General features: G+C 42.5%; 1 protein-coding gene across 6 annotated transcripts in view; it reads right to left on the bottom strand.

The window, feature by feature from the left end:
• Nucleotides 1–22,302, bottom strand: part of LOC143034565 (uncharacterized) — a 328,538-nt gene that overhangs the window by 170,197 nt on the left and 136,039 nt on the right. For 4 of the 6 annotated variants that reach the window (XM_076200808.1, XM_076200802.1, XM_076200806.1 and 1 more), the window contains exons 6-10: nt 21,033–21,165; nt 16,034–16,282; nt 15,064–15,526; nt 12,629–13,025; nt 5,885–6,007 (exon numbers count right to left, since the gene is read on the bottom strand). In XM_076200808.1, the coding sequence (XP_076056923.1) occupies nt 5,885–6,007; nt 12,629–13,025; nt 15,064–15,526; nt 16,034–16,282; nt 21,033–21,165 (1,365 nt within the window). The remainder of the gene's footprint in view (nt 1–5,884; nt 6,008–12,628; nt 13,026–15,063; nt 15,527–16,033; nt 16,283–21,032; nt 21,166–22,302) is intronic. The other 2 variants (XM_076200803.1, XM_076200807.1) reach the window with 2 other exon arrangements.

Here is a 22,302-nt window from a genome sequence, read left to right as displayed (position 1 = left end):
GAAATAGCTGTCGATCACGAGTCCAACACGTGATCCAAAGACCAAGTGAACACACACACACACACACTTGCTTTGGGTTTTGTGCTGTTGTAGTCTCATTACTTCAAGGAAATCCGCAAACATATTCAAACTTTTCTACACGAGTTTGATTTCTTTTTCCGATTTTACTTGAATACAATTTGTAGAATGACTCATCTTAGTACAGGGTCCCGGTTTCGGCCGAATAAAATCGTATGACGATCGTCGAAACCAACTATGTTAAGGGTCTCGTCGAAGAAGAGAGAAAAAAAAAAAAAAAAAAAAAAAAGTTCCACTCCGACGTCCCTTCCGCAGTTCCTCCACATCCACACGCACTCTCCTATAGTGACTCACCCGCTTCCTTTCTCCACAGCTCTTTTCTACCATTCTTCGTCCTCAAGCATCATGTCTCCTTCTTCCCTTCCCTCCTCCTTTGATAACAAACCAATAACTAACCTTTCTCAGTGGGAGTATCCCACAAAGCCTAAGATCTAACCTAACCTAACCTAACCAAACCTAACCAAACCAAGCCTAACCTAACGTAACCTAACCAAACCAAGCCTAACCAAACCTAACCAAACCAAACCTAACCAAACCTAACCTAACTCACGATGACTCTCTGGACTCGCCTTGATAAAAGCATAAATAAACAACCCTTGTGACACAAGAGCTATTTTGCGCACGTGGCGGAAACAACTTCCTTTACACGCAGCGGTATTCCAGAGTTAAAAAAAATATAAATAAAAAAAAAAATAAAAATAATAATAAAATAAAAATAATACAAAATAAAAAAGGTCATCGGTTTTTTTTTTTCCAATAATTTTTTTTTTCGTCAAACTTGACAGGAACTTTCAGTCAGGTATGAGAAATAGTGATTTTCTATGGATGCAAAGCAGCACAAAGACGTGCTGCACACGTAAGTCTACGTGGAACACATACATGGGGCGCAGATCCCACGCCCTCACTTATACACACGTATAAGCGAGAGAGCATATATGCACACACACAAATTCATATATACATTCAGACACACATATACATACAAAAAATACACACACACAAAACATACACACACACACACACCTAAAATACGCACACACACACATACACACTCGTACGCACATACGCGTGCGCGCACGCACACACACACACACACACCTAAAATACGCACACACACAAACATACACACTCGTACGTACACACGCACACAAAACATGCACACACACACAAAGCATTCACGTACACATACACACAAAGTATACTCACACGCACATACACAAAACACACACATAAAACACACAAAACACATACATACTCGCACGTGCATACACACACACACACACAAATGCACAGACACACGCACATACACAGACACACATACACGCACACATGCAAGCGCAAGCACATGCAAACATTGGCAAACAGACTGGTCACAGTTCACATCCATACAGTGATAGCCAGTTTATGGTCCGGTACAGACATGTATGACACATAAAGAAGTCCCCCTCACATGTACAGTGCAGAAGTACACTCGCGCCAGAGGGGCGCGCGCAAAGATACAGGTGACAACATAAAACCAAAAGTAGGGATTCATATAGAACAAGTTTTAATACAGAGTGGCCTACAATGTCAATATTCGTAATATACCAGAAATTATGAAAAGAAAAAAAATATATATACGAGTTATTTCACTGGAGGGAGGACGAAAGACTCGTGACCTCTTCAAATCCGCATCTTAGGGCTGCGTTTACACCAAGCGAATCGAATCGAATCGATTCACGAAGAATCAAGACGATTCATGAATCGTGTTGTTGATTCGCCAAACCAGTTTCAAGGTACACCAAGCGAATCAGTTGACTCGATTCGTCTGTTGTAATAAACGTTGAAACTGGTATGGCGAATCAACATGACAATTCATGAATCGTCTTGATTCTTCGTGAATCGATTAGATTCGATTTGCTTGGTGTAAATGCAGCCTAAAGCCCCACCAGTCACACCGAACTTACGACCCGTTTCCGACCACCTTCGACCGAAAATCAAGCGATCGGTCGGCGACACAAAACCTAAGCAAGGAATTGATATGAAAAAAGTTAATGTGGTTGATAAGATGAAAATCTATGGACTGGGGACTATTCACCGTGTGTTGTAATATACTTATCTATCGATCTATCTTATTACGGACTACCAGCGACTTCCAAAGACTACCTGCAACTGGCCTGCGACCACCTGGTGGTCGCCGGTGGTCGGAAACAGGTCGTAAGCTTGGTGTGTGAGTGGGTCCTAATTTGTGTCTTCAATACCGAAGCTTCCTTCACGTTAGGGTTTTGCTTTGGCAAACGGCAGACACCATCAATCTTCGGACCTCAGACAACTTCTCCCCCCTCCCCCCCTGACTCACCCCACCCGACCGCGACCCCAACCCCGTTCAGTCTGTGGGTCCGGGCCCACTCCCCCCCCCCCCCAAGTTCAAAGCCAATTTCTGAAGCGCTTGTCAAAACGAAACTTGAGAAGGGGAGTCATGGCGTCGATTTTTATATGTGGAGAGATACCCATGCAACGGAAATAAAGACTGAAGCAACAGCGGGAGAGAGAGAGAGAGAGAGAGAGAGAGAGAGAGAGAGAGAGAGAGAGAGAGAGAGAGAGAGAGAGAGAGAGGGAGAGAGAGAGAGAAGGGGGGGGGCATTCTGCATGATGAGGTAAGACATAAGAGTATAGAACCAGGTACAAGAACGCAGACAGAAAACAACAGGAAGGCAATATAAGTATATCCAAGGAAGAAAATGGGGAGTTACGTAAAAGAAGAAATCAAGGAACTAATAATATTACATGATGGGAAAAATAAACATCATCATCATCATAATAATAATAATATGAATAAGAAGAAGAAGAAGAAGAAGAAGAAGAAGAAGAAGAAGAAGAAGAAGAAGAAGAAGAAGAAGAAGAAGAAGAAGAAGAAGAAGAAGAAGAAGAAGAAGAAGAAGAAGAAGAAGAAGAAGAAGAAGAAGAAGAAGAAGAAGAAGAAGAAGAAGAAGAAGAATATCTTGTGTTATGAACGAATAAAAGACAGTTCATAATCAAGGGCATGGAACGGAACATGAACAGACATCGTGAATCGAGATAAAGTAATGATAAAGACCACGGATCTTTGGAAATACATGATAATCATATGCATTAAAGAGAGCATAATATATGGAGGGGTTAATTACATACAAAAAAGCGAGGGAATTGAACATTTTCAGAACGTAAGATATCACATGATAATTACAATAAATTCAACTTAATTGTGCGTGTTTCTTCATACATTTGAGATTATATGCCTGTTTGCATGTGTGTGTGTGTGTGTGTGTGTGTGTGTGTGTGTGTGTGTGTGTGCGTGTGTGTGTGTGTGTGTGTGTGTGTGTGTGTGTGTGTGTGTGTGTGTGTGTGTGTGTGTGTGTGTGTGTGTGTGTGTGTGTGCGTGTGTGTGTGTGTGTGTGTGTGCATGTGTGTGTGTGTGTGTGTGTGTGTGTGTGTGTGTGTGTGTGTGTTTGCGTGTGCGTGCGTGTATGTCAGCGTGCGTGCACCTGTGCATATGTGCAATTGAAGAAGAGTAAAATTCAAGCAAGATAAGTCTGTTATTTCTATCTTCAAGAAATACTAGAAAAGCTTAGCAAGTGATGTGAGAGAGTAAATTGTAGGAGACTTTAGACATGGCTAACTAATATTTGGAGGAGTTAGGGAGGGAAAATATTGCAACAAACCTTAATAAAACGGTGTAAGAAAAATAGTAGCTACGCTAAATGCATAACGTCATGTATATAAAATGGTCATTTCAATATGCGAGTGAGAATGTTTAGGTTGATTAAGATTATCTAAATTGACTAATCTGGGGAGGTTTTACCGATTTATAATACTATGAAAGACAGGGAAAGACAAATTTGAAGATTTAGGTTATTTTTAAAGACGATTTATTGTTAATTTTTCTTTTTTCTAAAATTGGGTGGCAATTAAGAAATATGTTCAAAACGTGCACCTGTCCAGGCGGCGCTTAACTACGAAAAAAATGTATATATTGCTTAAACTACGGGAAAAAATGATGCTTATCTCTTATCAGGATCCTACCAGATATTGGGGAGGAGCTAATATCCAACCGCCCTTCAAGAATGAAAGACAAGGAGGAAAAAATCTATGGAGTTATGGTTTTCGACTCTGAACATGCAAAACAACTAGAAGGATTAAATATTGTACATGAATTTATACACGGTATACTATGCATTGATTTCACATCAGCAAACTACGATATATTATCTCTTTTATCATTACGATTTGCGAGTACTATTACAACATGTACTACACAATAACAACATTTGTTTTAAACAGGATTAATATTTTTCATAATTTTATGTAATTACATATATATATATATATATATATATATATATATATATATATATATATTAATAATTTCATTGCAACACTACATGTCCATTGTGTCTGATATCTTACAATGTGTACTCGTTGGTGTGTGTGTGTGTGTGTGTGTGTGTGTGTGTGTGTGTGTGTGTGTGTGTGTGTGTGTGTGTGTGCGTGTGTGTGTGTGTGTGCGTGCGTGTGTGTGTGTATGTGCGTGTGTGTGTGTGAGCGTGTGTGTGTGTGTGCGCGTGTGCGTATGTGTGTGTATGTGTGTGTGTGTGCGCGCACATAAGCAGACGTACAAGGGAGTAAGAAAGCAGCGTGTTTACGTGTGTATTTACATTATGAAGAAGATGAACGATCTGGGCTCTTCACCTAACCATGCCTTTGACTTAAGACAACAACAAACTTCATTCCTGGGATTCACAGACGATCCCATTCAGTCCCGGACGTCTGACGTCTACCAGAATAAAATTAACAAAGTCAGATGGCCCGGGAAAGGGGTCTGGACAAAACTACATGACCTAATACTGCGTTAAACGTCCACCATCCAATACTTTCTTATTCTCCTTCATCAGCCCAGTCACCATCCCTCCACCTGCTTTCTTCTCGATCCCATACTTCTGTCCAACCTTCTACGAACCTTGGGCGACTGTGGAGCGAGATTGCCCACAAGGATAGAAGCGCTGGTGGATTAGTCCAAAGCAATTTTAGTTCTCCTAACCCTTTTCAAGTGCCCCTTCACTATCGGTCCTTACTTACAATTGCGACTACAACCACACAACACCAACCTCAGTTCCTCCCCCTCCCGTTCTCTTTCCTCCCCTCCCCCTCCATATAACCTCTTCCCCCTAGTGGAGGAACCTCACCTCCCTTGTCCTTCTCCCCAAGAAGCTTCTCAGTTCTACTCTCGTCTTCCTCCCCATACATGGAACTGCCTAATGTAGGCCTTATGGTCTCTTGCCGTCTCCTCCCTTCTTATGTTCACAGACTTCTGTTCTGTTCTACACCCAGTAGTCCTCTCTCATCTTTCACATTTCTTCTCTCTCTCTCTCTCTCTCCACCTCCTATCTTCGTTCTCAGCCCTCCTCTTTCTCCCTCCCCCCATCTCTTCCAATACTCCTCCTCCTCCTCCTATCCTTCTTTCCCCTCCTCCTTGTCTTGTGGAAAGTAACCACCCCCACTCTTCTTTTGTCTCAAGCGTTTCCCTGTTCCCATCTTGACTTGCGTTTCGTTCATCTATTCTTAGTCTCTGCCGTTTATCTGGTATTTCTCCTATACAAACGAGTCTCTACCTATCTCCTCATTCTTAACAGGCCTTCATACTTTTCGCTGTATTTCCTGTTCATTTCAATACTTTTATATTTGTACTATTGTGTTCCTTTCATTCACTCACCCTTTCCATTCTGTGTTTTTTTTTTTTTTTTTTTTTTTTTTTTTTTTTTTTTTTTTAAAAAAAGGTCGCCCAACTCACCTCTTCCTGTCTTCCGGTGGTGGCATAACATATCATCTCGTATCCTTCGTCATCGACGTGATCCTCCGGAGGCGACGACGGGGGACACATGGACCGTCTCGGGGGCTTGGGAGGAGGCACTGGCTACAGGGTGCCGCGGAGGTGAGACGCAAAAGGTTGGACCCCACGGCAAAGAAGGTAGGGCGGGGCGGGGAGGGGGCGGGGCGTTGGGGAGTAGGATGGGGTAGGATGGAGTAGGATGGAGTGACGAGTGAGAGGGTTAATGACAATACACGTAAGGTGGGATGAAGGGAAGGGAGAACGGTACAATGGTACAAGGAAGGAAGGAGGGAAGGAGGGAGGGGAAGGAGGCAAAAGGGGAAAAGTGGAAAGAAAGGAACGAGGAAAGGAGGCAGGGATGCAGGGAAAGAGGGTTAGTAAAATGAGAGAGAGCGAGAGAAATAGCGTGAGTGAGAGGAAATAGAAATAGAAAGAGAGAGAGAGAGAGAGAGAGAGAGAGAGAGAGAGAGAGAGAGAGAGAGAGAGAGAGAGAGAGAGATTTGGTGAAGGTTTTTATGAAGACATCAACGTCGCGGGTGTGAAAATGGAAGAAGTGTAGGAAAGGAATGAATATTGAAGGGGGAATGGATGACAACGGCGCACGCAAAGACCAATTGGAGGGAGGAGGGGAGGGAGGGGAAAGAAAGAAAAAAATATATAAGTAAGTCACATGCAACCGACACGAATAGTAGATCCAATTTAACTTAAAAAAAAGAACACACAATTCTCACCAGTACAAACCAAGATCCACGTCAGAGTTGGATGAGTGGTCTTTTAAGATTAATATTATGAATGATAAAATTAATTCACAAAGACTGACTCGTAAGAAATAATCACTAAAGATGTCAAGAGAAGCGGTTGTTCCTATCATTAAAGATATATTTCCATCTATCAATACATTAGGATATAATAATTTTAGATTTTTAAGACTAATGATATCTTCCCTAGAATTAATATTATATATACATATATGTGTGTGTGTGTGTGTACTGACATGTGTACATTATATATATGTACATATACATGTATATATATATACACATATGTGTGCATATTTACATATATGCATACACAAGTACATATATGTACGTGCACACACATTATATATATATATATATATATATATATATATATATATATATATATATATATATATATATATATATATATATACACTCATAAGTGAGAAATGCAGAAGCAAATTTATAAATCACACAGAAACCCCACTGTCGGAATAAAAGAAAATTCAATGAAAACGCTTCTATATCGACTGAAGAGGGATACAGTTGGCAGCCGAAATATAGAAGTTAGCGTCCTCACAATTTTTCTTTTACTACAACAGTGCCTTCTGTGGGTAACATATACAGTATATTGTTTGTATATATATATATATGTATATATATATATATATATATATATATATATATATATATATATATATATATATATATATATATACCAGGTATAGTGTTGAGACATTCTGACAGGCTGACTTAAGTGGGAGTAGGAAACATAGGATTCTTAGTCTGAGTTTATTCCTGATTAGCTTCGCGGATATGCGAAACTAGTCAGGAACAAACTCAGACTAAGACGCCTTTGCTTCCTACTCCCACTTACATCATATATATATGTGTGTGTGTGTGTGTGTGTGTGTGTGTGTGTGTGTGTGTGTGTGTGTGTGTGTGTGTGTGTGTGTGTGTGTGTGTGTGTGTGTGTGTACGTGTGTGTATGTCTATGCGTGTGTGTGTGGAAGACTTCAAAACTACATTCTCCATCTCATGGAAGACATGAAGCATATTCAATTAACAATATACAAGTAATGCAGTTCTTCAACAAAGAAACAGAACACTGATCTCTAACCAAAGAACATCAAAGATATAGTAACCCAGAAAACATCTTGTTGGCACGATAAACAGTCACATTCGTATAATACAAATGATACAAAATACGAAAAAATAAATTACGGGTGCAAGCGAGCAAACACACATCGACTACACGAAGCTGATCACAATGCAAGGATGCTAATGTGGGTTCGAATCCTGCATGGTAAGCCGTAATGCACCAAAACGGGAAAACAAGAATTCATGTATGCATACCATTTTCAAGGTCAACCAAGAGAATCAAAAAGGTCAGACAAGGTCAAAAGACTCCAACAAGGTCAGCTAGGCCATTTTTCAATCAGTGCTCAAGAAATGAAGATAAACAGAATTATTAATTTTCATGAATTAATGCACACACACACACACACACATTATATATATATATATATATATATATATATATATATATATATATACATATATATATAATCAGCCATCCGAGTCCACTGCTGAACAAAGGCCTCTTTCATAGCATTCCATGATTCACATGACCGCGCTAACCTCTGACACGTCACTCCTGCAAACTTCTCTATCTCGTCTCTCCACGCTTCCCTTCTCGCGGCATCCACTCAGTAACACACTTGCTCCATCGCTCATCAGTCGTTCGCACAAACTTACCTGCCCAATTCCACTTCCTCTCTTTTACCGCCTCCACAGTACCTTTCACTCTAGTCTGCTCTCTCACCCAACTTGCTCTCTTTGCTCTCTTTCAGTCTCTCAACGTTATTCCCATCGCTGGTCTCTCCATTCTTCTCTGTCCATTCTTCAGTTTTGTTCCCAGCTCTTGGTAAAATTCTTCTACTCTTTTTTTACCATTCTGCTTCTGCATCTGACGATCTCTCCATTTCTATCTTTCAACTACACTGGATTGTGTTGGTGTACTCTAAAAATAGTTCAGGTTTATGCACCAACTTCACAGAGTTCAGATGATGAAATCGAGTTCTTCTACGATGATTTAAGTCAGGTAATGGATCAAGAAAAAGTAAGTACACGTTGGTAATAGGTGACTTTAATGCTAAAGTGTGTGTGTGTGTGGGGGGGGGTGCCCATGGGTTTGTGTGCTTATTTACAGAAAACGGACCGCCGCCCTTGCTGTCGAAGCTTCACTCTGCCGCCGCTAGTTGGGCCAGGGTTGCTCGCATTAAAGATGCAATCAGCGAGTTTCTGATCCATTTTTTCTAATTCATAATACAAGCCGTTACTGTCTTCTTTAAGCAAGAGGATGTTTGTGTGGTGTAAGGTCACAGTATTAACCATAGGCTGTACGATCTCTGAATTCTCCTCTGGGAAGTTAATAACTAGAGATCACAAGTCCGTCACGTGGTTTAAGATCTTAGTAAGTCACACTAACCAAACCTCGTGATTGAAATAATTTCTTCACCAATACAACAAATAGGAACAACCACGTAACTGCACAATATACGTGTCAACTGATATATATGGACAGGAGGATAGATTGCAGTGAAGAGGATATTGAATAAAAGTTTGGATTTCTTGGAAAACGGGTGGAGAGATGTCCCGTTTCGGATTGCAAGAGACCAAAGGAACGGCAACAGGAGTCCGTTGATTATACTTAACATATACGTGCGTATAAAACAACAAAAGTGAACAGCAAAAAAAGCTAAGCTTACGCAAACGAGCAGGAGCATGCAAAAGAGAAAACAGAGAAATAGAATCAAGCTAAGTAGCAAGACGAAGGAAATAGATGAAGAAAGAGAATGGTGGTCAATGCAAATGAACCCGAAGAAATGCTTCAGGATTTGTTGCCATCAGCGATGGAGTCTGCAGCAGCAGCAAATGCACGAGCAAACAATTCTTCTTGCAATACATGAGGTGATATCTGTCAATCCAAGAGTGGGGGGAGGGAATTGCAGGGTAGTTATGCAACATTTGATCAGCAATGCTCAAACGTTTGCGCGACAAGAAAAGGGAGATGTAACGCAAAGTGCATATCACAACCCCACACAACAAAGCGAATTGCAGACAAACAAAAATAAAATGATGATAAACTAGCTGTGTCACAATAGACGGGAGTATCTAAATGCATCTCTATCAAATTAATATGACATTAAAAGCATACAATATTGCGCATTCTAAAAATAAGATCATATACACAAGCAAACATTTACCACAGAACAAGAAACGCCTTTTCAGAAGAACTGGAGGTCTTCAGAAAAATATCATTACCGCTGAAATTTCCGTAGCATTTAATACTTACAAGGGAGGTAGCCACACTCAAAGACATAAATCCACTCCCACCCATTTCATCCCCACATACTCCACTCCCATTCACAACCCCTCCCTCCCTTTTTTTCTTGGCTCCTCTTGGATGACGGGTCATCCCTGCATCTCACCCACCGCCTTGGGTCAGATGCAATGCAGCAAGACACAGCACATCCACAACAAGGCCGCTTCTTTTAATCGGAGACCCACCCTTCTCCGTCCCCTCATGCAGAAAAGGAGAAGACTGGGAGAAACCTCTTCGGTCTGCGTCAAAATTTCATTCACACATACTCCCTCACCTCCCCATCTCCCACCCACTCCCTCCCAAGTATCACAGTATCATCCATTCACCCCTATCTTCTGTCTTCTCCCTTCCTTCCTCAACAGACATTCCCCTCTTTTCCAATGCCCCTTTTACCCCATCCATCCATCTCATCCTTGGTCGCCCCGTCATGTTCACTCTCTCCACCTCTGTCTTCTACACCTCTTTTACTAATCTTTCTTCACTCATTCTTTCCATTTGTCCAAACCATCCCAATACTCTTTCATCATCCCTATCTCCCAACTTTCCACCCCAGCTCTCCTCCTCACCTCCTCGTTTCTCACTCTATCCAGCCTAGTAACCTCTATTATACTTTTCAGGCATTTCATCCCAAACACATTTAAACTCTTCCTCTCTTCTGTTCCCTGTTTCTGCCCCATACAGTGCTGTCGGTACAATCACCCCTTCATACAATCTCCTCTTAGCATCCATTCCCAAACGTCTATTTCTCATTACACTTTTTAATCCCCCAAGGCATTTACTTGCTTCTCTCAATCTACATTCTGCCTCCACCTCCACTCCTTTTCCTGCCACATTCGTCCCCAAGTATCTATAGCTATCCACTTCCTCCAGTCTCTCTCCCTTAATACTCACTTCCAATTTGCTGTCATCTTCTCCCCTTGTACATTTCATCACCTTACTTTTACCCACATTTATCTTCAACTTACTTCTTTCGCACACCTTCTCCCTCTGATCCTGCTACAAGCGCAGTGTCGTCAGCAAACAAAAATTGGCCTATCTCCCATTTATCTCTAGTTTCTTTAACCATTTCCAATCCCTGGCCCATTACCTATATACATACATATACATACATATATATATATATATATATATATATATACATACATATATATATATATATATATATACATATATGTAAAGGTACATATATACACGCAAATGCATGACATATACGGTACATACAATTATAATCACAAATTAATCAGAATTTTCTTTGTACATTTAGAAGTTGTGCCATACAAAAAAAAATCAACATTCCACAACGCCAAACTAAGCTCTACACAGTCACCACCAATCAATACACAACACATAACTACAATGAAGGAACAAGCAAAAAATATATACAGCCCATTCAGTAACAACACATAAACCAGCTCAAACAAAAGTAATGTTACATACTAAGTGTTACAGAACCGTGAGACCCGCCGGACACTGCGCCGCGCCGGCTGGCAACGACGGAGGCCTGAACGACACTCGCCTACCGAGTGTGTGTTGGTTTCCGTTCGGGAGATCCTGGGTCACACTCGTCAATACCATGAACAAGTACCCCTCAGTTGCACAACATACATAATGATCTCTCGGTGTAAAATCCCTTATGCGCACGCACATACACACACACACACAATATATATATATATATATATATATATATATATTATATATATATACATACATGTATGATACTCGCCAGTATACACCTGTTAAAGTCAAAAGACAATTGTGCGAGTAGAGGAACCAAGAGTCACTCATTGTGATATCTATTGTTATCAAGCTCTCTGAGAGTCCCGTCCCTTCACGAGTCCAGAAGGCATTGCGTGCTCCCCAACCACAGAGCACTAAGTCCACAAATTGTATCAAAGGACTAGAATAACTATCATGTTAGACTAGTCTACGCTAGTGCTGGCGCGCGCGCGCGCGCGTGTGTGTGTGTGTGGGGGGGTGTATGTATACATACACACGTGTGTGTGTGTGTGTGTGTGTGTGTGTGTGTGTGTGTGTGTGTGTGTGTGTGTGTGTGTGTGTGTGTGTGTGTGTGTGTGTGTGTGTCTGTGTGTGTGCGGGCACGTGTGTGGTGGGATGTGTGGGGTGTATGTATACACACATACATGCGTGTGTGTGTGTGTGTGTGTGTGTGTGTGTGTGTGTGTGTGTGTGTGTGTGTGTGTGTGTGTGTGTGTGCGCGAGCGCGGCCATGGGGTGTATGCTTGTATACAAACATGTGTTTTTTTGCACTACAAGTAAATGCACCATATGGTATACGCACAGACCGGTTTTCTTTCGAGAACCAGGTATACGCTCCTGTACCCTTGATACTTTGTACCCTTTAGCCACGAATAACCAAAAGCTTCCTCCCCCGTGGAGAAGTGCAAAAGGTAAATAAACCAATCCATAAGTCAATAAACGATGTATAGATACATTAAATTGATAAACAAATCGATGAGAGAAACACATTTCTCCTGTGGCCCTGCGCGAGTGCAGGTGCCGCATGCAACAACGAAAACACAAAAAGGGGTTCGTGCATCATGCACCACTACTCACTTCCACTACCTTGCTCGACGACAGTCCTCCTCCACCACTTCCACTCCCACTTCCACTTCCACCTCCACTCCCTCCTCCTCCAGCTGAATGTTCAGGGCCGGACTTCCGCCCTGTTGAGGCCGAGGAACCTCCGGAAGTCACCGAGGAGGTCATGAGGTCGGCGCGGTCGTCCGAAGTCGACATGGAGGACCGGAATTCATGAGAGTCTCGCGAAGACCTGAGCGAGGTCGAACTTCGGGTGGACCTCGAGCTGACACTTGTAGGCTTCTCGTGGTACTGCGAGGAGGGCCTCGAGCCCTCGCCTGTGCTCGTGGTGTCCGCCAGGCTGGCAGGGCGAGGCGGGGGAGGAACCTCGTACACTTCTGTCCCGTCCTGATGCTGCTGCTGCTGTTGTGCTCTGCGGAAGAGACAAGAAGAACGAAGGCGAATTAGCTTCTTCGACCGACCACGTGATGGACCGAAAGGTCTCCAGTCGACCTCATGCTTTATCGGTGGTATTCTAAAAAGAAATTCTTTCCTTATACAAATCTTGTATAAATCCTTGGAAGGGAAAGATTTATATAAGGAAAGATTTTTTTTAAGAATACCGCCATTAAGAATCTTACGGTGGTATTCTTAAAAAAAAACTTTCTTTATATAAAGCTTTCCTTTCCAAGGATTTATATAAGATTTGTATAAGGAAAGAATTTTTTAAGAATACCACCATTTCATTCTCACACATTGTAACGCGACCTCTCCCTCACTCCCACCTTTCCCCTCGCCATCTCTCTATCGCCTCACTCACTCCTTGACCCTCTCCCTCCCTCTCTCTTACATTCACTCCCATCCTCAATCTCTCCCTCGCATTCACCTTTCTCTTCTTTCCCTCGCCTTTTCCCTCTTCCACGCCATTTCCTTCAACCTCTTCCTCATCTTCATTGGAGAACGACTTTTTTGGTGTGGGGATGGGTGGGAGGGGGGGGGGAGGATAGACATATTTCATAACTTCTGGATGACGCAACTCGTCTGACGGGAAAGGTGTCTTTATTCTGAACAGGAACTGACCCGAACAAGACCTAGTCAGCCCTGGTACCCCCAACAAGCTGAGTACGTTCACCCGACTCTAACCACAACAAGAATTTACAAAGTCAACCTATTCAAGGCGGTGATATGCGCGTGACAATGGATGAAACGGGCCTGCGGGTCGCGCCGCGGAAACATTGGCCAATAGTCGACAGAGAGTCACAGGCAGAAAACGACCCAGTCAGCACTATCTATGACGTAGTTGTGACGCAAAAGGCGACTGGTTCCCATCCGTGAAGTTCGTCTGAGTGAGACTACGGAAACGAAATTCGGTCAACATCCCTCCCCCCCCCAGTACGAAGCAGAGGCCTCGTCAGTGGCAAACCTTCAAATCCAAATTGCCGAAGGCTGTGGAATATATGGAGACACAGACATCGACATGTTCAAAGGCGAACTCGCTAATGTGACGCTTACGCTCGCTAAGGCCGCGTTTAAAGACCGAGCGAGCGAGTCCTGGCGCGATTCTCGCCAAATGTTGTGACTTTGAATAGCCGGAAGAAGACTTTGTTTGCAGCATTCTAGACTTCCCTACGAACACTTCAACAATCCTGTCTAACATTCGTAAGACCAAGGTGAATCACCTCGATCTCGCTTCTTCTTCTTCTGTGTCTACATCGTTTGAGTCCCGGCGCCGGTCGGGGCAGGTACCTCGCGCAGAAACATGCCTGCTCTCTCGTTGTGTCCGCACCCTAAGACTCTTGTGGTTTTGTTGTCTCCTCAACGACGCCAAGGCAACACGAGAACGACAAGTCGCAGTTTCGGATCGCTACTTACTGTGATGTCCAATTCGCCACCTCCGTGGCTGTTCATCATTATCAACTACAACTGAAACCTAATGGCGAAAACTGCACGGTGCACTACCACAGACTACGCACAATGTGTATTTTACATGATCCAATAAAAATAATTAATCTTAAACTTCATTGACGTCCCTGTGCAAAGCCAGGGACGTGTCGTCTAAGTGAGCAAGGAAGTGAGAGAAGAACGAATTTTCTCTACAAATAGGCTAATATAATTGGTAAGTAGACTTCCTTAATATTCTCATGCATTTCTTATATTGAAAAACTTTTGATGGAATTTTACCGTAGAAACACACCAACTCCCAGTAATTACTGACGGCACATGCCTGGTATTTTAAATGTTTAAATATTCATACATACGTACATATACAGTATACATTTATTCATAAGCATTTCCAAGTTAGTTCAATGAAAGGTACAAAACGGGATGCAGTTCACAAAAAAAAAAAAAAAAAAAAAAAAAAAAAATCACGAAAGTGAGATAGTCTATAATGAAGCTTTAAGTATACCAAAGAATACAAGAAGTGTGACGCATTCACCCTAACACCAAAGACACCGGAAGACTTTACTTACTCCATCGAGAGGACCCGGTTGCTCCTTCTATGGGGTGACGGGTCGTACTGAATAGACTTGGGTGGAGGCGGCACGTCGTACAAGGACCACTCCCCTGACGAGGGTGCTCCTCCTTCAGACACGCGCATTCCTCTGTCCTCGTTGGATCGACTCTCCGAAGTCCGACTCGTTCGACCACCAACACTTCCGGTGGTGGCATTATTACTAACACCACCACCACCTCCACCTCCGCTCCCTCCACCACCCCCTCCTCCTCCTCCACCACCCCCTCCTCCTCCTCCAGTTTCTGAAGCTCGACTCGATCTCCCATCCTTCTCTGAGGCTCTGCTGGTTCGGCCGTCCCGTTCAGAGGTCCTACTCGTTCGGCCGTCCGAGGCTCGACTACTTCTGCCTTCCCAGTCCGAGGAGGAGGGCCGGCCACCGCCACCGCTTCCCGGCCAGAGCTCCGAGTGGCGAACCCCATCTGGTGGGGAAGGGACAGAAAAAGAAACCCGTGAGCAACATGTTCACAAACTGCGATCGCAAAAAAAAAAAAATAAATAAATAAATAAATAAATAGATAAATGAATAAATAAATAAATAAATGAAAAAAAACATAAAAAATAAAAACCTTTAGGCGTGCCAGATGAAGGTATTTAAGGTGAGATTTGGAAAATATATATATGTATATATAGGGAAGGAAAGCAAGCCACCAATGCACCTTTCGCTAAGACTATAAATTCACAAGCTTTCTGAAAAGCAATCACTAAAAAAAAGACAAAATCTAAAAACAGCTTAAAATAAAAGGAGGCAATATAGCTTATACCCAAAAAAATAACCATGAAATAAAGTGAGAGCCACAACAATAACAACTAAGGTTAGTAAGAAGGCTGCAGGCATGATTAAAAAAAAATAAGACCAAAACCACTTTGGGAGGTGGGGAGTATTACAAGTCCCTGAGGACCCCTCGCTCCACTGCCAAATACAGTACCTAGGGGCGTCTGGGAGGTGATTTTGGTAGGAATAAGGACGTTCTCGTAGGGCGACCCGAGCTCCGAGGCCGAAGGAATGAGGACGACTTTAGCAGGGGGGGCTGGTGGGTGTCCCTGGTCAGGACACTCGACGCCGCCTCCGCCTTCTCCCTCCTCGCCCTTCAGGGATGAATTCCCTTCGTCTCGTCTTTCAGTGGGACTTGCTTCCTCGGTGGCTTCGTCGTCCAGGTTGATGAGTTGGTTGTGTTCTGCATGCACGGAGCTCATGAAGGAGGAGCGGGCAAATGTGGGCGTGGTCGTGTGTAAACAACGGACCACTTTTAAGAGGACGGGCGGATTGTCTATTAGTCAAGAGGACCAAAGGGTTCACGCTGCGGAGGGTGTGGGGTGAGAGGTGGAGGTGGCGGTGGGTTTTGGGGATGGAGGGATGGGACTCGAGGTACTGATGATGTTTCTCTTAGATGTCTAACCCTTTCACTGCGCGGGAGAGTTCTCTCTCTCTCAGAAGAATAAAAGCGCGTGGTCGCTATCAGAGCAAACTGACAATTCGGTAACAGCAGTGAAGGAGTTAAATGAAGGACCGGTTTTGGGGAGTGAAAATGGAAATAATGGAGATGGGTTACTGCGTGGGCAAAGCGTGGGCGTGGGCGTGGGCGCTGGAAATAAAGGGTGTGTTGGGTAAGAAAAGAAAAGAAAGAAAAAAAAAAGACTGGTGAAGAAGAGGTAGCATGTCTGTGCAGAAGAGTACATGATTTAGAAAGGAAGACAAGAGTGTCTCTTGTGGTTGGAAAAGACTTCAAAAATAAAATTGCGAAATCGTATAAGAGAGCAAAACCAGATACAAATAGAAATAAAAAGGAAGCCGTACCAATAAATATAGTACGGGTCGTACTTAAATATATATATATATATATATATATATATATATATATATATATATATATATAATATATATTATATACATATATATATATATATTATATACATATATATATATATATATATATATATACATATATATATATATATATATATATATATATATATATATATATATATATATATATATATATGTATATATATACATATATGTGTATATATGTGTATATATATATAAATATATATATATATATATATACACACTGTGGTGGATGTATTGAATATTCTCAAGTGCGCTCAGACAGGAATGTATCGTGGGAATGAAGACTGTGAGTAATATGTTTTGTCATGTGTTTTCAAGAGAAGACTCCTGAATGGAAGTGAGGATGTGTTCCGTGGAGAGGTAAGGCAATGAAAAGTGGAAAAAAGGGGGGGAGTAGGGTCAGTGGAATCGAAACTGGAATGTGTCCAGATGAAGGAGGAGGAGGAGGAGGAGGAGGAGGAGGAGGAGGAGGAGGAGGAGAAGGAGGAGGGTGCAGAGGGCATCTCCCAAAGAGTGTATGTATACGGGTGCGTTTTAAGCAAAGAGAGGGTGCGTCTTCAAGGGGGGTAAAAGGTGCTTCTTATACAAAGGGGGGAGGCGGGTGTTGTGCTATAGCAGAAACTTCCGCAGTGGAACACGAAGGAAAGAAAAAAAAAAAGCTAAGTCTCGGAGTGCAAGAGGGAGAAATGGTTTACTCTAATAAAGAAGAAAAAAAAAACTAAATTTCTTTTTAGCAATAATAATGAAAATATGCACGACTAACTTGAAAGTTTCTTACACTTACTATAAAGATGCAGTAAAGAAAACAATAATGGTACAATAATAATAAAAATAACATGTTTATATAATAACATTATATTCTACATCATACACTCTCCATGTGACATGTACATACGTGTGCACGCAAAGGACAAAGACATACAAGTTCCATGTGCGACCAGACGCAAATACAAACGTGCACATGAAAAAAGTAGACATCCACACCTAAAATCACACACACACACATTATATATATACACATATATATATATATATATATATATATATATATATATATATATTATATATATATATATATACCATAAACATATTCACGCAGGGTGGTGAGGTTAAACACAGGAAACAGTTGAAATTTCTATTCCCTAACTTTTCGTCCGTACCAGGATTTCTTCATAGAGCACAAAAAAAAAAAAAAAAAAAAAAAAAAAAAATCATAAACGCCGCGGCCTCAACTACCTCGCTCCTCGTCACTCTCCTTCACAGTACACCTCCCTTCAGTCAAAGGTCCGTTCTGCTTCAGGAGGTGTCAAGCGCCTTACTGTTCTCGCTAATTTACACCCCCAGTCACACCAAGCTTACGACCTGCTTCCGACCGCCGGCGACCACCTGGTCGCCGGCCAGTAGTCTTTGAATGTTGCTGGTAGTCGGTAATAAGATAGATAAATAGATAGATCGATAGATAGATAGATATAGTACAACACACACTGAATAGTCCCCAGTGCATAGATTTTCATCTTATCAACCACATTAACTTTTTCCCATTTCAAATCCTTGCATAGGCTTTGTGTCGCCGACCGATCGCTTGATTTTCGGTCGAAGGTGGTCGGAAACGGGTCGCACGCTTGGTGTGACTGCTGGGGCCTCGAACCGCGAGTTGTTTGATACTTCGTGACGCACAGCGGACCAGTGAGAGGAGAGAGGAGGAGGAGGAGGAGGAGGAGGAGGAGGAGGAGGAGGAGGACCACGGAGGAAGACGACGTGGAGAGGGGCCATCCTGGGCAATTAAGGTGTTGTTTCCATTTCGAATGTGTTCCCTGAGGAAGTACTGGTACGGATGAAACGTTTGGGAATAAAGAGTACAAATGTTTTCGGTGTTTGCCTCACCAGCCTGCCACTCACATGGTTTCTGTACTTCAACACACACACACACACACACACACACACACACACACACATATATATATATATATATATATATATATATATACAGTATACATGTATATAATACACACATTTCTATACATACACAAAACATTATATATATATTTGTACGTGTGTGTGTGTGTGTGTGTGTGTGTGTGTGTGTGTGTGTGTGAGTGTGTGTACGTGTGTGTGTGTGCAAACTATTACACGCATGGATATTTATATACATGTACAAGACTGATGACTAGAGCAAGGCCAGGACAGAAATAAAACAGGAAACAAGACGGAGTGGCACACTGGGACACAGAGAGTCGGCGGCCATGCAAGTGTGTCCTGTGAGGAGCATGACTACACTTAAGGATCGCACAGGTCACCATTGTACACCCTGACTCTAAGGCACCCTTCACACTAGCGGTTTCAACCGCGGCGGTTTAGTTACTATGTAAGTTAATGGAGGCGTTCACACACACAACCGCGGAGGTTTTCCTTGGTTGTGCGGTACAGCCGCAGTTTCCACGTGGTTCAAACCGCTAGTGTGAATAGGGCCTCCCAGCTACTTACACTTTGCATACGCCTGTACTAGGAAGAAGAATGCATTCAAGAGCTTACTTAGCCTATCTATACCTATCATACTATCTCTATCAAAGTGGTTCTTAACCTTGGGGGTACCTGTGCCCCCCATAGGGGTACGAAACCTTGAACCTGGGGGTACGAGGCATGATAGCCAGTGCAATGGTACTGTATAATTTACCATGAGAAAGCATAATGTGCATTCATTGTATTCTACTATTTGACATTTTAATTTCGAAATAAAAAAAGTAATTTTGTTCAGTAGTTGAACATATCTAATAATTTATCAGTAATGTTTGTATCACTAATCCTTTTCATATGTTTGCATTGTATCTATATTGGATGGGAGCACGATTTTTTTTTTTCTTTTTTTTTTTTTAAAGATAATCAAGGGGTACTAAGGGCACTGAAAAAGGTTAAGAACCACTGTCCTTCAGGAAGTCCCACTGCTAATGTCTCCCAAGGAAAGAACTTGAACCTAAGATGCCTGGAAGGGCTTCGGCAAGATCTCAAGAACAGTCTTCTGGTCTCGGTCTCAATTTTAGTGCAAACGCTACTTCGCGAAGATTTCCGTACAGAGAACGAAGACTGTAACCCAAAGCCCCTTTTCAGATTCGTCACATTTACAAATATTAAAGTCGACCCATCAGTATCGTTTGCGATTCTCTATACGAAATGAAATGCATAGTTCTTCCTTCTGCATAAATAAGTAATTTGTGCGTGATCTTTCCTATTCAAAAGTATCACTATCAACTTCCACATCCAGGTAGATTGAGATACTGAAATGTGCTCTATTTATAGCCTAGCCCTTGATTACTGATTGTATCTAAAGACCAGTCGACGAAATGACATTTACAGAGGATGCATGACCTTCATCTTCTACTAAATTACTCAAAAAGTTGTGAAAATCCTAAGACTTGGTTAAGCCGAGCTAACTGCACACTTAACCTAACCTAACCTAGCCAAGTACGAGTACTTTATAAGACCATAAGCATATACACAAATCATCCTACTTCCCCCTAAGCCGACAAATACATACAAGTTCAAAAGTTATCACTCACATCAACGTTCTGAGAAACTAAACGGTATACGTGAAAAATTCATGGCGGTGATGCTAGACTATACTTAAATGTACCTAATCTTCTGTCCCCCTAATTCTGCACATGAGAAGATACATTAATTTGCAACCATCCTGCTTTCTATGCTGTTAACTTCCTTCCTCTCTAACCCAAATCCTCTCAAATGCAATAATAATTAAAAAAAACAGAGTAGACCCCCCCCCCCCCAAAAAAAAGTAGAAGACCCAAAGGAGAATCTCCTATTTCATCTGAAACTACCATCGCTGACCTAGTCTCAAACCCGACCCGACCCGACCTAACTTGACCTGAGCCCCAAAACCCGACCCGACCTGACTTGACCTGATCCCCCAAACCCGACATGACATGACTTGATCCCCAAAACCCGACCCGACCTGAATTGACCTGATCCCCAAAACCCGACCCGACCTGGTGCGTCCGCAAGCTCACGAGCGGGGTGCCCCCGGGAGGAGAGAATGAAGGGCCTAAGACGGTTCGCCTACTCACGGGTGATGAGGGTCGTGATCTCCTGCGTCACGGGCGTGTTGACCACCGAGATGATGTCCAGCACCGTCAGCCCACGATCGTTGCGCACCTCAGGCTCCGCCCCCGCCTCGAGGAGGACCTTCACCACGTCCACCTTCACGAAGAAGGATTCGAGGGCGAGAGGAGGGGAGGGAGGTTGGGTTCGTGTGCGCACGTGCATGTGTGTGTGTGTGTGTGTGTGTGTGTGTGTGTGTGTGTGTGTGTGTGTGTGTGTGTGTGTGTGTTTGCATGTGTGTGTGTGTGTGTGTGCATGCGTGTGTATGTGTTTGCATGTGTGTGTGTTTGCATGTGTGTGTGTGTGTGTTTGTTTGTGTGTGTGTGCACGCGTTTGTGTATGCATGCGTGTGTGTGTGTGTGTGTTTATGCGTGTGTATGTGTGTGTGCGTGTGTATGCGTGTGCGTGTGTATGCGTGTGCGTGTGTATGCGTGTGTATGTGTATGCGTGTGTGTATGTGTGTGTGTGTGTGTGTTTGTGTGTGTGTGTGTGTGTGCGCGTGTGTGTGTGTGTGTGCGTTTGTGTGCGTGTGTGTGTTTTCGGTGTAATACGCACGGGACCGCAGGGCAAGGTGAGGCGTGATGTGTGCGTGCGGGGTTCGAATCCAGCAGCATCGCCGTGACGGTGGAGCGTTGGCGGTTGCAGGGCCACAAAGAGGCAGCAGAAGATTCCCCGATGGATGTGGAGTTGAAGGATTAGTTTCGTGTTAGTGAAAGGTAAAACAAAACCAGCACACTGATATTAAGCCAATACTCACCTATGTTTAAGTACACAAGTTAATTTGTAAAATTGTAATCAAGTTAATTTGTAAAATTGTACACATGCACTCATACATGTCAACATAAGTATACTCTACAGTTATGTACACAGTTTGCAGACGTGCATATACGTACTGTATGTATTTATACGCATATGCATATGAATATATATATTCACATACATATGCATATATATATACGTCTACACACATACATATACACATTAACAGAAGCATATGAATGTATATTAAATACATATAATCACTCTTAACATGTACACTCAGAAAGGTTTCTTTGTATCATTGCCAAGCAGGGTCGAAATTAAAGATAGCTTTATTCTGACTATCATCGGTTGATACACACACACACACACACACACACACACACACATACAAAATAAAATAATAATAATAATAATAATAATAACTGAGGCCACACTATAAATTTGTCACGATTTCGTCCTATCTCAGACGAGTTA

Source organism: Oratosquilla oratoria, chromosome 17 (genome assembly GCF_046742065.1).
Source record: "Oratosquilla oratoria isolate Oo_2021 chromosome 17, ASM4674206v1, whole genome shotgun sequence".
In the NCBI taxonomy this organism is placed as follows: Eukaryota; Metazoa; Arthropoda; class Malacostraca; order Stomatopoda; family Squillidae; genus Oratosquilla; species Oratosquilla oratoria.
The sequence above is the reverse complement of the archived record's forward strand: the minus strand, read 5'-3'. Positions and strand labels throughout refer to the sequence as shown.